The sequence below is a fragment of the Phyllobates terribilis genome, unplaced genomic scaffold (genome assembly GCF_046119375.1).
Source record: "Phyllobates terribilis strain yellow unplaced genomic scaffold, ASM4611937v1 Scaffold_13__5_contigs__length_258822181, whole genome shotgun sequence".
NCBI lineage: Eukaryota > Metazoa > Chordata > Amphibia > Anura > Dendrobatidae > Phyllobates > Phyllobates terribilis.
Genome location: NW_027362773.1, coordinates 141,297,332 through 141,314,143, shown reverse-complemented (window position 1 = coordinate 141,314,143; position 16,812 = coordinate 141,297,332). Strand labels below are relative to the sequence as shown.

Here is a 16,812-nt window from a genome sequence, read left to right as displayed (position 1 = left end):
GGTCGGCAAGGTACTCCCTCACCATCTTTTGAAACTTTCCACTCCTTGTGAGAGTACCCCGCGACTCAGGGCCTGTAAGCTGGGCAGGTCTCAGAAAACTGTCCCAGAACAATGACAGTGTTCCCCTGCCTCTGCTGGATTGGAGTTGGGTCTCTCTCGCGTGTACGCCTTGGTTGGGCAACGAACTGTGACCTCTGCCGCTAGCGTGTTCAGATGGGAATTTTTTTTAACAGTTCTGCAGCAAGGGCCTTCTGGTACTGCCCCATTTTTGTAGACCTCTCCACCTCAGGAATAAGAGAGTGAAAGTTCTCCTTGTAGCGGGGGTCTAAAAGTGTCACCAACCAGTAATGACTGTCACCCAACATTTTGACAACGCGAGGGTCACACATTAAGGCAGCGTAACATAAAGTCAGCCATGCGTGCCAGACTGCTAACGGGCAAGACTTCCGTGTCCTCACCAAGAGGATGACTGACCATGCTCTACTCCTCCTCCTCCTCCCCCCTGTCCTCAGGCCACCCACGCTGAACCGACGGTATAACAGTTGTACACGTACTAACATCTACAGCGCATGATACCAGCTCCTGTTCTTCCTCCTCCTCCTCCTCTCCCTCATTGTCCTCCAATGCACGTTGGGATGAGATGAGGCTGGGCTGTGTGTAATCACCCTCTACGGCTTCTTGATCCATCTCATCATACTCTGGTTGCAATGCCTCCTCTTTAATTCTCTGCGGAGAGCGTTGCAAAAGACAGACAAGTGGGATGCTGACGCTAATGATGGCGTCATCACCACTCACCATCTTGGTGGACTCCTCAAAGTTTGTCAGGATGGTACATATGTCAGGCATCCAGGTCCACTGCTGAGGTCTTATGTGTGGAGTCTGACCTGAATATCGACGGCCTTGTTGCAGCCGGTACTCCACAACTGCTCTCTTCTGCTCACAAATCCTTTGCAACATGTGGAGGGTAGAGTTCCAACGTGTGGCCTGTGGGGCATTGGCTGCGAATTTGCACTTTCGTTCAAAGGTCTGGGATATGGACAATTGAACGCTGCAGTGGGACGTGGACGTGGACGTTGATGCTGTTTCTTGAGAAACTGCTATAACAAGTGAAGACTGAGAGGAGGGGGCATCTTTGCATGCAGTATGGACAGGGGATTGCCTTGCACGCACAACAGGGGGTTCTCTTACACACACAACAGCGGAAGAAGCAGTGGTGACACCCGCTGACACTGGTCGTTGACCCTGGGGTTCGCCCCACAAAGTCGGGTGCTTTGCTGCCATGTGCCTGATCATGCTGGTGGTGGTCAGACTGGTAGTTTTGTCACCCCTGCTGATGCTGGCCTGGCAGGAGGTACAAATGGTCTTTTTGTGTCTGAACAGTCAGCGAGACACTCAAAATGTTTTTTTTTAATGCAAAAAGGTGGATTACACCCAGATTTGAACCGTGGAAGAGGAAAACCACAGTTCTAGTTATCTGGCCTACACCAGAATCTTTTATACAGATATATTTGTGTCTGAACAGTCAGCGAGACACTCAAAATATTTTTTTTTATTAAAAAAGGCAAAAAAGTGGATAATACAGAGATTTGAATCGTGGAACTGCAAAACCACAGTTCTAGTTATCTGGCCTACACCAGACTCTTTTAAACAGATATATTTGTGTCTGAACAGTCAGCGAGACACTCAAAATGCTTTTTTTTATTGAAAAAAAGTCAAAAAAGTGGATAATACAGAGATTTGAACCATGGAACTGCAAAACCACAGTTCTAGTTATCTGGCCTGCACCACACTCTTTTAAACAGATATAATTGTGTCTGAACAATCAGCGAGACACTCAAAATGTTTTTTTTTATTGAAAAAAGGCAAAAAAGTGGATAATACAGAGATTTGAACTGTGGAACTGCAAAACCACAGTTCTAGTTATCTGGCCTACGTCAGACTCTTTTAAACAGATATATTTGTGTCTGAACAGTCAGCGAGACACTCAGAATCGTTTTTTTTATGCAAAAACGTGGATTACACCCAGATTTGAACTGTGGAAGAGGAAAGCAACAGTTCTAGCTATCTGGCCTACACCAGAATCTTTTAAACAGATATATTTGTGTCTGAACAGTCAGAGAGACACTCAAAATGTTTTTTTTATTGAAAAAAGGCAAAAAAGAGGATAATACAGAGATTTGAACCGTGGAAGAGGAAAACCACAGTTCTAGTTATCTGGCCTACACCAGACACTTTTAAACAGATATATTTGTGTCTGAACAGTCAGCGAGACACTCAAAATGTTTTTTTTTATGCAAAAAAGGCAAAAAAGTGGATAATACAGAGATTTGAACCGTGGAACTGCAAAATCACAGTTCTAGTTCTCTGGCCTACACCAGACTCTTTTAAACAGATATATTTGTGTCTGAACACTCACAGACACACTCATTTTTTTTTTCTGGTGGAGGGGGGAATACCAAAAGGATAATAAAATGGGTATTTGTACAGTCTGACTGAGGGGGAAAAAAAAAAGAGGATTTAGATGAAAAAAAAAAAGGAGTTTTCCTGGCCCCTGAGACCTGGGGCTAAGTCTAGCAATTTGAAAAGCAGCACACAGGACTGTAATGCAGTGTTTGTTGGTATAACCACTGTGTCTCCTATACAGCCTGCCTGCCTGCCTGATATCTGGGATGGATATTAGTCCTGAGAAGGACTGTTTGTTTGATTTGGCAGTCTTTAGAGACCCTACACTACCTATTTCGCAGTATAAATCTCTCCCTAACTCAGCAGCACTCTCCCTACACCGTTTGATCCGGAGCGACTGTGTCCAAGATGGCAGCGCCCGGTTTTAAATACAACCAACATCGCTGTGGCATTACAGTGACTGGCTGGCAATCCCTGCATGTTCATTGGCTCTGTAAAGAGCGCCAAACATGCAGGGCGGAGACCCGAGCTCCCGCCCGAGTAACCAGGAGATGCTCGGTGCTCGCCAAACATCCCGAGTAGTGAGATGCTCGGGCGAGTACCGAGCAGTGTCAAGCATGCTCGCTCAACACTAGGTTTTATTTTTTAGATTTTGTCTCTCACAATTGAACAGTACCTACGATAAAAATTACAGGCCTCTCCATTCTTTATAGGTGGAAAAACTTGCAAAATCGGCAGTGTATCAGATACTTATTTTCCTATTTTCCCCACTGCATAATGGACCTCACACAATATTAAAATAAAAAAATAAACTTTATATACTCACCTAACCCCGGCGAGTCCAGCAGCAGGTCGTGGGCAGACCGACGCAGTAACATCACCGTACTGGGACTCTGACGTCCTGTGTGTGTCGCGGCGCGATGATGTCGTTACGTCACTCCACCCTGGACATGCCATTCTGCAGGCTGCAGGGCTAAAGCGACCTACAGCCTACAGATTATGTCTCCCTGTGCTCTGCTGCAGAGTTTCACTATATCAGCGTGCTGTGCCATCCTGGGCCCCCTACCTGCTGCAGCTGGGCTCTCCTTCCTCTCTATTCCACTGTTCCACTTTCCAGCCATGTCTGGGGTACAATCAACCTCTTCTATAATCTATTTGCTTTGTTGTTACCTCTGATTCTCCTAAGGGTGCTTTCACACTACGTGTTGCCACGTTTAGTGGTCCTATCAGGGCTTACCTCCGAACCCCCCAGAAAAATGGGATTCGCATAGATGTGCCGACACAGGGCTATTGAGTATAATGGTGCAGACGGCGTCACTCACCGTGTGCTCTGTTGTGCATCATTTTCGGGTGTTTACGCCTACTGGAGGCGGACACCCAGATATAGTAGACTGCATCTGGTGTCCGCCTCCAGTATATGTATACTCCCAAATCCCGTTTTGCGCGGGATTTGGACGTAAGCCCCGAGGGGACCAATGTATGGGTGCCAGAACGCAGTGTGAAAGCAGCCTTACACGCACACTGCAGTCTACCTGCTGCACTCCACTATATTTCTCACTGACAACAACTGGACACTACTCAACCAGAAATTTCTGGCATGATCCATTTTTGTTACTTAATATTCATTCCCAATTAGGCTATGTTCACACGTTGCGTGCTTGATGCATTTTTTTCTGCAGGAAAACTTGTTTAGTGCCTGATGTTCCTGAGTTTTATGCACCAAAAACGCAGCAAAACCTGACAGCTGCATTTTTGTTACGTTTTTGTACTACCTATCGCTTTCTATGGGTGAAAAAATGCTGCAAAAACTCTGCAGAATCGCTGAAAGAAGTGACATGCTGTAGTTTACAAAAACGCAGCAGTCTTCCAATTCAGTCAGGAAAAAAAAACAATGTGTGTGCATGAGATTTCTGAAATCTCATAGCTTTTGCTGGTGCTGTAAAAAGCGGCATAAAAAAACGCAGCAAAAATACAACGTGTGAACATAGCCTTACTAAGCTTTCTTGATCATGTTTAACTCCCTCTTAACCGGTGTAACTCTTGCAGTGCCAGAAGAAACTCGATAATCAGCACATACAATAATTACTGTGCAAGTACACAATTTTATCACACATCAATATCACAGCATCTGTAATTGTTACAAAAATAAGTCATCAGTGTCATGTAATAACACAATATCATGTAGCAACATACAAATATAACATCAAACTCTTCATACGAGTCTGTAAAAAATACATTTGCAGTATGAAATTCAAGGATGAAGCATACAACATAAGAAAAAACCCAAATAGGCACACATAGGGTGAGTACGTTAAGAAACAGGGGGAGGTGAATGTAAATAGTGGACAGTCTTGGGTGCAAAAGAGGTCTGGAATTGTTATTATACTGGCGTAGTACTTCTGGAAACCAGTGGCCCAAGGAGCACTAGCAGGAACAGCAAGCAGTAGAAGAAGTTCTTGAAATTAGCAAGGGGTTGTAAGAAACAATCCGTAGATGAATTTAGTGTGGGTAAGAATGTTCAGGAGCTGGAGACTGAAACTAGGCTAATAGCTAGACACAATACTCAAGCAATAAGTGAAAGTTCCATGTGGCTTTAAGTAGGCCCAAACAAGAAAACAAGATGGATTCCATAGGTTCAGAACCCGCCATCTTGGTTAAGGGCAATTGCAGAACACAACAGCAGCCTCCAGAAGTAAGGAGTGAAGCTGCAGCACAAATATCAAAGTGAACAATAGTGGCCAATAGTGGTCAAACTGTAGAAAGCAACAGAAATCCTGACAGGAATAATGGGGAAAAATGTTTATTTAAAACATCTCTAAAGCACATTGCGTTTCAGACAGTTTACCTCTGCCCTGGATCAACGAAACACGTTGTGATTTAGAGATGTTTTAAATAAACGTTTTTTTCAGCCATTATCCTCTACCTCATCTATTTTGTGAGCCCAAGACTGCCCACTACTTTGGAGAAACGCTGGTACTTCAGGTGTTATAATCTGTTAGTATGAAATTGGTACAGAAGTACAGAATGGGCTTATAGCAGCCTGTTGTGCTCTACATGAGACAGAAAGAGGCAAAAAAAAAAAAATTAACATACAGGCCTGATGAATGTTGTTTTTTATGTCTTTGGGATTTTTTTTAAGTAAAGTCTATTTTATCTAACTGTGCTTTCAAATTAAATGCAAGGAATTTCCCGCTGCTATCAGAGTGAAATGTTTCTTTGATGACGCAAATGTGTGAAAAATACTCAGAATTAATTTTACAAGCTTGATTATTATAAGATGTCAGCTTGGTGTAGTTTGGAGCCTTTTATATTTTTATATTTGTACATGAGCCATCTTGCAACACTGACAATGAACACTAGGTGTCAGCATACACAACTTTACCTGCACCTGTATAATAAAGGGAAAGCCTAAAATAATAAGGAACAAACAATGTTATGTAATTCACTACCAGCTGCAAGAAGTAGGGAATCCTATAACGATACAATATACTGCAAATAGTAATAGATTTATGATAAGTAATAATGAGCGAGTATGCCTCATTAACCCATTCGGCGTCGGGTGCTCACCGAGTATTTTGCCGTGCTCGGCATTACATTCGTTGTAGCCGCGCCTGCAAGTGTCACGGCTGTTAGTGAATGAAATGCAGAGCATGTCAAAATACTTGGCGAGCACCTGAGTGTGCTCGCCGAAAGGGTTAATGAGGCATACTCGCTCATCACTAAGGATAAATAATAAAAAATTAATGGAACGTTATTTCCAATCTCCCATGATCACCTTGTATGTTACGTTGACAGTATCACATATTGCATATACAATGTATAGATCTATAGGTTTCACTTAGTAATATGTACTTTATAAGGCACATATGTGCTAATCAGTCTTAAAATTATTGATAGCTTAAGTGTATTACATTAATTAACTCTTGTATGGTTGCCAACATTTCTGGGGGTGTGCTGCAGACATACCATTGGTGCAGCTCGTACAGGGGCCCAAGAGGTAAGGGGGGCACTTCCAGCTTCAAAACAGCAAGCAGCTTCTGCTACAGACTCATAAAGGGGTGCATTATAATGAGCAATTGGACTGCAAAAGACCCCTATAGTGTTCTTGCACATGGCCCCTCTTCTCTTTGTGTCCGTCCCTAACTTAAGCCCTACCCCTACCCTGTTCCTGCCCCCCTACGTCCAATCCGGGACTGCCACTTTTGGGCAAGATTTATATAAACCCTGTCCACCTTTTGGCCCTGGTGTCCCAGTAAATCATGAGCAGTTGGCAACTATGCCGCATGACAATGGCGCTTGCAAAGGGTAGAATCGATTAGGTGGGAAATGAACAGGCAGCACTTTACGTTGATGTGATGGAAGCAGAAAAAAATGTTGAACTGCAAGGATCTGAGTGACTGGGTCAGAGCATCTCAAAAACGGAAGATCTTGTGGAGTGTTCCTGCTATGTGGTAGGAGGAAACTACCAAAAATGGTTCAAGGAATGACAACTAGTGAACTGGCAACTGGGTCATGGACAGCCAAGCGTCATTGATGAGTGTGGGGAGCAAAGGCTAGTCTTTCTGGTCAAATCCCACTGAAGAACTACCATATTATAAATGATTGCAAGAGCTAATCCTGGCTTTGATCGAAAGGCGTCACAACACACTGCGCTTCACAGCTTTCTGTGCATGGGGCACTGCAATATGGTTGGAGTACCTATGCCAACCCTTATCTGCTGCCGAAAACGACAACGATAGGCACATGACCTTGGAACAATGGAAGAAGCTGAGCTGTTCCGATGAATCAGGATTTATTTTACATGTGGATGACCGGCAGGCAGACATATTATTCATAAGGGGGTGTAGGGAAGCCTGGATGGGCTGTGGGGCTGACTTTTTTTTTTTGCTGATCCTATTGTTACCTGCGCCCTAATGGCTCTAATGGTTCTGCGCCATAGCAATACTTGCACATATATATTTATCACAGCAATAGTACATTATTAGGGTTGTGACTAGAGTTGGTGCGAATCGATTTGCAGGACCTCGTACATTGGCCATGTCAGTAATCTGTGGCCGCTAGGTGAGACCCCTGAGAACCACCTCCTACCTGCCAGCATTCGCAGCTGTTCTTTGACTAGCCGGCCTGGCGCGATATCATCATTGTGGTGTGAGGCCGACTGATCTAAAGAAGAGCCACGGATACAGGCAGATTGTGGGCAATTCTCAGGGCTCCTGTCCCACAAACACAAGTTACTGAAGTGACTACTGGACCGGGTTCAGCAAATCGATTCGTACCCCCTCTAGTTGCGACGTCATGCTGACTGTTCCTGTACACCTTCATGAAAATTATAGGCTAGGCTGCCGAGAGCAACCAAAACAGTCGTCAATGAAAAACTTCCTGAAGAGTTCTACAATAAAATATCACTATAAAAATGTAAGAAATAATGTGAATAGAATTTTTAAGGAGATCCACAAAAGGGACATAGGGTTGTGTACTGCGGTCTAGTGCTTCCCAAGCTCAAGCTGTATTCATGGATTGTGGATAGTGGATTCAAAAATTGAAGTGTTAGAAGGGGCCCTAAATACCTGTAAGTCTAGAAGCCCAGTTTAATACGGCCCAGATGACTGTGTATGAATCACTTACCAGGTGAAGAATTGGTGTCTGGGCACATTATGTGAAAATGGAAATGCAGCAGAATCAGTATTATCTTCTGAGAAATGTTATGATAGGAGACCCTGGTTCCTGGCATCATGTGGATGTTATTTTTACACATACTACACACCTAAACATTGTTACAGACTTGTCATAGTAGCCTTCCTTATATTACAACAGTCTCTTCCTTGTAAATAGGGAACGGTTGCAACCAGAGAGAACGACAATCACACAAACAGAGGTCAGATGGAAGTATAAAGGGTTCCCCACACTTTATTGAGTTATACAAGATTATATAGTAAAGAAGTCAATGTGCAAATTTCATAATGCAAAGTAAAAACAAAAAAAAAATCATTTAGGCCACATTCACATGTTCAGTATTTGGTGAATTTTTTACATCAGTATTTGTAAGCTAAAACCAGGAGTGGAACAATCAGAGGAAAAGTATAATAGAAATACGTCACCACTTCTGTATTTATCACCCACTCCTGATTTTGATTTACAAATACTGATGTAAAATACTGACCAAATAGTTAAGGTGTGCACGTGGCCTAATTGGTGACTCGAGAGAGTTTGCTGAGTGTCAAGCCGAGCGACAGGTCGAGTGAGAGGCTGCTGAGCAACAAGCCGAGCGAGGGCACCAGCTGAAATTAATCCGACTCCAGAAGGAGCCATCCACCCCACTGGCGCAATTGAGTGACGAGTGATGGGCGAGGCTTCGACTGCGTCCTCTACTGGGCCTGTTATTGGGGAACTCACAGTGAGCGTATGGTATATACACCTCCGATTCCAATGCATGAAATATACTGTATATACCCCCATAGCTCACCGCCAACTCCACAATAACAAAAAAAGAACCACTAGCTGCTGCCATCATTACCAATTGCAGCAGCAATATATAACCTTGAATCTTAATTTATCAAAAGATAATATTCCAGGCAGTAGGCCAAGAAAGATAACTATATGGGCATCATGGCAAAAAAAAGTCTACACTTAATAAAAATCAACATAATTAGTATACAACATGGAGTATACGGGCATATAAAATGGCAACCATTCTAACAAGCAAAAAACCCGCCTCTATGGCTCTTTAATGATAGTGGCCTCTTTCTGCAGAATAATGTACAATACCACATTGTGAAATTTGTTCAGCTTGAGGAATATGGCAATGCATTTGACTTAGCCTAAAAATTATCCAAGTTTCAATGCAATGTCATGTTATGACTGATCGGTGTGCAGTATATTGTGAATGATGGTTATATATTGGCTATGAAATTGTTAATGCTATAGGGATACACATTACAGGCAGAGTCGGGACTGGTTTGGTGTCACACTATATGAACATTGCAGACAATATTAGCAGAGCTCGTTTGCTGTAATTTGATAGGAAGCAGAGTGCTCTCACTAAGTTTTTATATGCTTATGTGCCGGCTATGGAGAGCTCCGGCCTGACACGTTATTTAATCATACAGAACACGAGATGCCTCTGTTCTCAGTATGGGGAAAACTTGAAACATAAAATGAATCGAATCGGGTTATTTTTAGATGATTTCTTCAAGAACTGTTTCCTATCCTGCAGGCTTTCGTTGGGTTTGGCTTCCTGTTCTGTGCTCTCATGGCGGGACTGACTTGGACACAAGAGTGTCAGAATCAGGTAAGTTGCTGATTGTGACACCACACTTATGGTGTATGGCATATAACACCGAACAGATATTCTACTAATGAGTTAGTGAAATGTACCTAGATGCACCCAGTATAAGAGCTGAATGCCTAACATAAAAGCCATTTATTCTGGTCATGTTCCAAGTTACAGCAAAACTAGCACAGAGCATCGGAAGTTACCAGATGCAGCACTCACACATAGAGTCATGATAATACTGGTGTCAGACACTATAAGAACTTCCGCCTGAAGGAAACCCCTCTATGACATCCATTTACAATAATAGGTTGCAGGGCAAAGAGTTATCCATATGGTAAGTGACCAGGGGCGGATTAAGAGTAGCTAGGGCCCCGGGCAGTTTAGAAGGCGTGGGCCCCCCAGGTACCTGATGTATCACGTGACATGTGATAGGTCATGTGAGTAACACACAGGTGCTCTGGTGAACATCTGTAGATGGAAAACGACAGAGATAGTGGTGCGAGTAGAGCGCCATGCACATTTTTACCTTATGTACAGCACTATATATAACATAGCGCTATACATAATAGGGCAGGGGTGGGAGATTCATTTTCGGAAAGGGGCCACATGAGAGACCATGACTGTTGTGGAGGCTGAACCAATAGGTTGAAAATAATTGTGCTCAATATTAATATTAACATATTAATTATAAATATTTTTGTATATTAATTGTATGACTTATTATTGAGCCAAATTAAGTATGCTAACATCCCGCTATATACAGTATGAGCCCCCACATAGCCCCGTACATACAGTATGAGCCATCACATAGCCCCCAATATACGGCATGAGCCCCTACATAGCCCCGTACATACAGTATGAGTCCACATACAGCCCTCTGTATAAAGTATGAGCTATCTCGTAGCCCCAATATACAGCATGAGCCCCTTCTTAGCCACCTAGATACAGTATGAGCCCTCACATAGCCGCCCAGATACAGTATGAGCCCCCACATAACTCCCTAGATGCAGTATAAGCCCCACAAAGTTCCCTATATACAGTATGAGCCATCACAGATTCCTATATACAGTATGAGCCCGCACATAGCACCCTAGATACAGTATGAGCTCAAACATAACCTCCTGTATACAGTATGAGCCCTCACATAGGCTCCTATTTACAGTATGAGCCCTCACATAGCCCCTGTATACAGTATGGTAAATCCTTTCTATTGTAACCACTGAGATCCTCCTGGCATCTCCCCGTATTTTCTTTGTGCTTTTAGCTGTGCTGGATTTCCAGAACAGAAATAAAATACAAGAAAGTCGGTGCACATTTCAGGAAACTCATAAGTATACAGGATCTAAGCGACTAATAACAAACAGCAATTATTTGCCTGTACGAAGGAACTTTCTGAAATAAAACACATCCTCCCCCCACCTTAACAATATCAAACATTCAAAGGGAAAAGAAACACAATTTACTATGAGCTGCAGGAAAATATATTCTAAGAGAAGTCAGGGAGGGGCCAGCAAGAAGGCGAAAGGAAGAGGAAGCAGGACAGAAAGGAAGGCGTGAAGAGATACATAATTTACATATGATCAGAGGCGGGTCAGAAACCCCAGGACCCCACCAATCTGCAGAAAATAATTTGCTGTGCTGCTTATTTCAAAGGAAGACATCCCAAGTTCAATGGTCAGCAAGATTTCAACAAACTTTGCATAAATTAATAGTATAAGCAATTATAAGAAAATTTGCAATATATAATATCAGAGAAATATGCTTCTTTGTCCACTTATGAGCCACTTCGTCCTCTCTGAAGTCACCATCAACTCTGAAAAACAACTCATATCTGTCTTGGTCAAAGCAAAATGGACTGCTATCTCACTGAATTGTCAAATTACACCTCATTTTATAGTCTAAAGAGAGGAAAGGGCGAGAGTGAGCAGCACTCGGCATAGTGAGAGACAGGCAGACACAGGTAGATCAAGCTGCAACTGTTTTAGATCACTCAAGTGCTGGATTCACAGCCACACAGCTCAGTACTGCTGTATAATGTCATACATGCTGCTGCGGCTATTGTCTGTGTGGTACAGAGAACGATGAGTCGAAATCCCTTTTCTTATGTATGCTGTGCATAGGAGACATCATAGCAGCTAGCCCCCCCCCCACCACCACCAGCTCAGCGTGAACTGAAAACTGGAGATTATTATTATTATTCCTCATGTATATACAAATACACAATAGTCTATTCCGAAAAGATAGCTGAAATGACAGGTACGCCTTAATTGTTCTTGTAACAAAATGCATAGCAAGCTTAGCTTGAGAAATATTTCAGCCATTGTTCTTTTTGTTAACTTCAGTAGAAATGTATTCTAATAATGCTGTATGTATGTGAACAATGAGATGCAAAGTAATGATGTGGTTTTTAGAGAAGACTCTTTTATACATAAAAGACTTTTGAAAGTTTTCCCACCTACAAAGAATGGAGAGGTCTGTAATTTTTATCGTACACTTCACCTGTGAGAGACAGAATCTAAAAATAAAATCCAAAAAATCACATTGTATGATTTTTACGTAATTAATTTGCATTTTATTGCATGAAATAAGTATTTGATACAATAGAAAAACAGAACTTAAAGGGGTTTTCCCACAAACAAAAGTTCAGTTTAAAAATTGTCTGTGTCTGACCGTGTATGGAACATACCACAGCTCCTGGGCAGGGGAGGAAGCAAAAGAGTATACAGACATTACAGCAGGGGATTGCAGAGGATTCATTTTTTGAGGTAAAATATTGTTTAAAAACAGGCAGTGAAATGTTTTACCTCACAAAATGAATCCCCTGTGATCCCCTGCTATAATGTCTGTATTGTCTTTTGCTTCCTCCCCTGCCCAGGAGCTGTGGTATGATCCATACACGGTCAGACACAGACAATTTTTAAAATGAACTTTTGTTCGTGGGAAAACTTCTTTAATATTTGGTCCATAAACCTTTGTTTGCGTTCACAGAGGTCAGATGTTTCCTGTAGTTCTTGACGAAGTGTTCACACACTGCAGCAGGGATTTTGGCCCACTCCTCCATACAGATCTTCTCCAGATCTTTCAGGTTGTGGGTTGTCACTGGACAACATTGAGTTTCAGCTCCCTCCAAAAATGTTCTATTGGGTTCAGGTCTGGAGACTGGCTAGGCCACTCCAGGACCTTGAAATGCTTCTTACGGAGCCACTCCTTAGTTGCCCTGCCTGTGTGTTTCGGATCATTGTCACGCTGGAAGACCCAGCCACGACCCATCTTCCATGCTTCTACTGAGAGAAGGAGGTTGTTGGCCAAAATCTTGCAATACCTGACCCCATCCATCCTCCCTTCAATATGGTGCAGTCGTCCTGTCCCCTTTGCAGAAAATCACCCCCAAAGTATGTTTCCCCCACCATGCTTCACAGTTGGGATGATGTTCTTGGGGTTGTCCTCATCCTTCTTCTTATTCCAAACATGGCGAGTGGAGTTGATGCCAAAAATTCTATTTTAGTTTCATCTGACCAAATGACCTTCTCCCATGCCTCCTCTCTGGATCATCCAAATGGTCATTGGCGAACTTCAAACAGGCCTGGATATGTGCTGATGTGAGCAGGGGAACCTTACGTGCCCTGCAGGATTTCAATCTATGACAACGTAGTGTGTTACTAATGTTTGAGACAGTGGTCCCAGCTCTCTTCAGGTCATTGACCAAGTCCTCCCATTTAGTTCTGGGCTGATCGCTGACCTTTTTCAGAATCATTCTTACCCTACAAGGCAAGATTTTGAAGCCCCAGACCGAGGAAGATTGACACTCATCTTGTGTTTCTTTCATTTTCTAAGAATTGTATAAGTTGCCTTCTTACCAAGCTGCTTGCCTATTGTCCTATATCCCATCCCCGCCTTGTGAGGGTCTACAATTTTGTCCCTGGTGTCCTTAGACATCTCTTTGGAGTTGGCCATGGTGGAGAGGTTGGAGTGTGATTTATTGAGAATTCTTGCTGGTTGGTAGGTGATCAAATACTTATTTCATGCAGTAAAATGCAGTTTAATTATGTAAAAATCCTACAATGTGATTTTCTGTTTTTTGTTTTTAGATTCTATCTCACAATTGAAGTGTACCTACGATTACAATTACAGACCTCTACATTCTTTGTAGGTGGGAAAACTTGCAAAATCGGCAATGTATCAAATACTTATTTTCCCCACTGTATATATATATATCCAGTTCAGTGAAGAGACGCAAAAACAGCTCCTCTATTGGCAGAGACTTCTGCCATATTTAAAGGACTCTGTTCTGCTGGTTTGGACTGCATTTTGACAGCACCAGACAGAACCCGGGCCAGGGGGGCTGTGCAAGCAACGAGGAGGAAGTGCATCACAGGAAGGGGCAGATTGGTAGGTAAATCAGTATTGGTAGGTAATGAGAGTTCTGTCTTTCTCTGAATCTAATGGACTGTTGTAATGTGCTGACAGGTATAGCCTGTGCCTGCCAACTCTCTGAAAAAGTGGAGATCTCACTGGAGATGACAAATCCCTTAGGTGTCCACCTGTCCCCATTCCTGGCTTCCCTTTGCTCCTGACACCGCAGCCTCCCGGCAATGGGGAAATTAAAGTATCTCGACGGCTGCAGATCTGTTGGGGGAGTTTGCAATCTGGTCTGTTTATATTATTTTGACATTCCGGTTTGGGATCTGTATTTTTTGGAAATATCCGGTTTGGGTCTCCGTATTTAGCTATGGGTTTTTTTGTGGGTGTCAAGGAGAGTTGATTTATTTATGGGATTGTTTTTCTTTAAGGGTCTATATGTGTTTAGAGGGTCTGCTGTGTGGTCTATAATTATTTAGCTTTGTACATAGGTGATCATTTATACCATTTGTGATTGATTGTCCAATATAAATGGCTGGGCATAAAGCAGAAGCATTTTGTGTGGCATACACAGTGCCCCACTTTCTATACAAAGTAGTTAACTTTTTATGAACAGTACTCCACTTTCTATGCATACTAACCCGCTTTTTATGTACAGTATTCCACTTTCTATGCCCAGCAACCCACTTTTTATGCACAGTATCCCACTATTTATACACTGTACCCCACTTTGTATGACCGGTACTCCACTGTCTATGCCCAGTACCCCACTTTTTCTGAACACTACTCCACTTTCTATTCATAGTAACCCGCTTTTTATGCACAGTACCCCACTGTTTATGCACAGCAGTCCACTTTTTATTCACAGTAGTCCATTTTCTATGCACAGTACACCTCTTCCTATGCACAGTACATCCCATTTTTCCACAAACAAAAGTTTATTTTGTTCAATAGATCCTGGAACAATAATAACTTCCACAATTGGATGTGATTAAATAAAATGTTCCTGTGCTGAGATAATCTTATAAATGTGCCCCTGCTGTGTACTGTGTAATGGCTGTGCCTGACCGTACAGGAAAATGGTCTGATCATACCACATCTCCTGGGCATGGAAGGATGCAAAAGAGTATACAGACATTTCAGCAGGGGATCACAGCTGATTCTTTTTGTGAGGTAAAACATTTCCCTGCCTGTTTTTAAACAATGTTTTACCTCAAAGAAAGAATCAGATGTGATCCCCTGCTGTAATACCTGTATACTCTTTTGCTTCCTCCCCTGCCCAGGAGATGTGGTATGATCAGACCATGTTCCTGTACGGTCAGACACAGCCATTACACAGTACACAGCAGGGGCACATTTATAAGATTATCTCAGCACAGGAACATTTTATTTAAACACATCCAATTGTGGAACTTTTTATTATTGCAAGATCTATTGATTAAAATTAACTTTTGTAAGTGGTAAACCGCTTTAAATAAGCAAGTAAGTAGATTAAAAATAATAAATAAGTAGCCATATTTTAAAGATTTTTACTAAATTGACAGTACATATAAATATATAAGTACGTCAATTTGTTAAAAAAAAATTAAAGATGGCTACTCATTAAATATAAGAGAAAAAAAACTTCAGGGAGGCAGTGCAAAAGTAAAGGGTATCATACAGTATGTTATTATGTATGATACAATATGCTATTATTAATTTGCATTGCAGATAATTTTCATAATTGGTTGTCTTTCCTTAGTTGTGTGGGCGGTTTTGTAAAAATGACAAATTATTTTGCAGTTCTGTGCGAGGAACAAGAGATGGATTATCAGAATTTCTGTAATATTGAATGTTGGCCTGAAGAAATTTTACTCCAATTCCTTATGATTAGCTTTTATTACTAGCTACGCTGTATGAACCCATTTTTTTCCAAAAATAACTTCTTGTTGTGGCACACTTATATGCCACACACCTCTGCACTTCTCATTTATAGTACTCTAGTCATCCTATGAATGGTCCTAGAATGGGTTCACAATGGACGGGTTAGTACATGGCCAACAAGAATAAAGTCATCAGTTTTTCATGGTACAATTTACATTTTATTCAACACCTTAAAGTTATAGCCAGAGCTACTTATGTTTCGGTAAAAGTTCAAACATGTTTGCACTAAACATGCAAGCGGTCAATGGTTGGATTGCAGAGGCTCTAACCAACATCAATAATGCCTTACCTCCTGCTTAGGTCTGTACCTCTTGATGTTCCTCCAGCGAATGTCCCTTTGCCACTCAAATCCACTTATTCAAGTGGGCAACGATCACAGCTTCCACTGCTACCCACAGCTGGAGCTTTACTCCAGGATACTTGTCTCAAACACTACAATTTGGAAGTCAATCCTCATCTTTCTGATGGAAATATTATGGACCATCACAACACCACAATTCCTGCAATCATCTTTCTCACTGTGTATGAATTCCTTCTCTTGGTACTAGCAGCAGATTGTTCTCATGCACTTGGTGCCATTTCCAAGTTACGTCATATATAAGTGCCAGAAAAAAGACAATGTGTTGTCACGGTGTGTCAGATGTGACAGACAGTCTGAGTGTATTTAAGGACACAGCAAGAAAGTTCTGATTACCTCAGGGTCCTAAAGGGAAATGACTCGCCCCCTGGGCCGTGGGGCACTCGGAACCGGGCTTCAGGGCAATGCTGGGAGTAGTAGTGGCGACCCGGTCCCGTGGCTCAGGGTGGTCAGACCATATGCTGTAGTAGTGTATTTGTAGGTTTTGAAAGTCCGA

General features: G+C 42.3%; 1 protein-coding gene across 1 annotated transcript in view; it reads left to right on the top strand.

Annotated features, from left to right (window-relative positions):
- Positions 1–16,812, top strand: part of TSPAN32 (tetraspanin 32) — a 58,540-nt gene that overhangs the window by 24,449 nt on the left and 17,279 nt on the right. Inside the window, exon 4 of the mRNA XM_073659547.1 lies at positions 9,617–9,691. Coding sequence (XP_073515648.1) covers positions 9,617–9,691 — 75 coding nt within the window. The remainder of the gene's footprint in view (positions 1–9,616; positions 9,692–16,812) is intronic.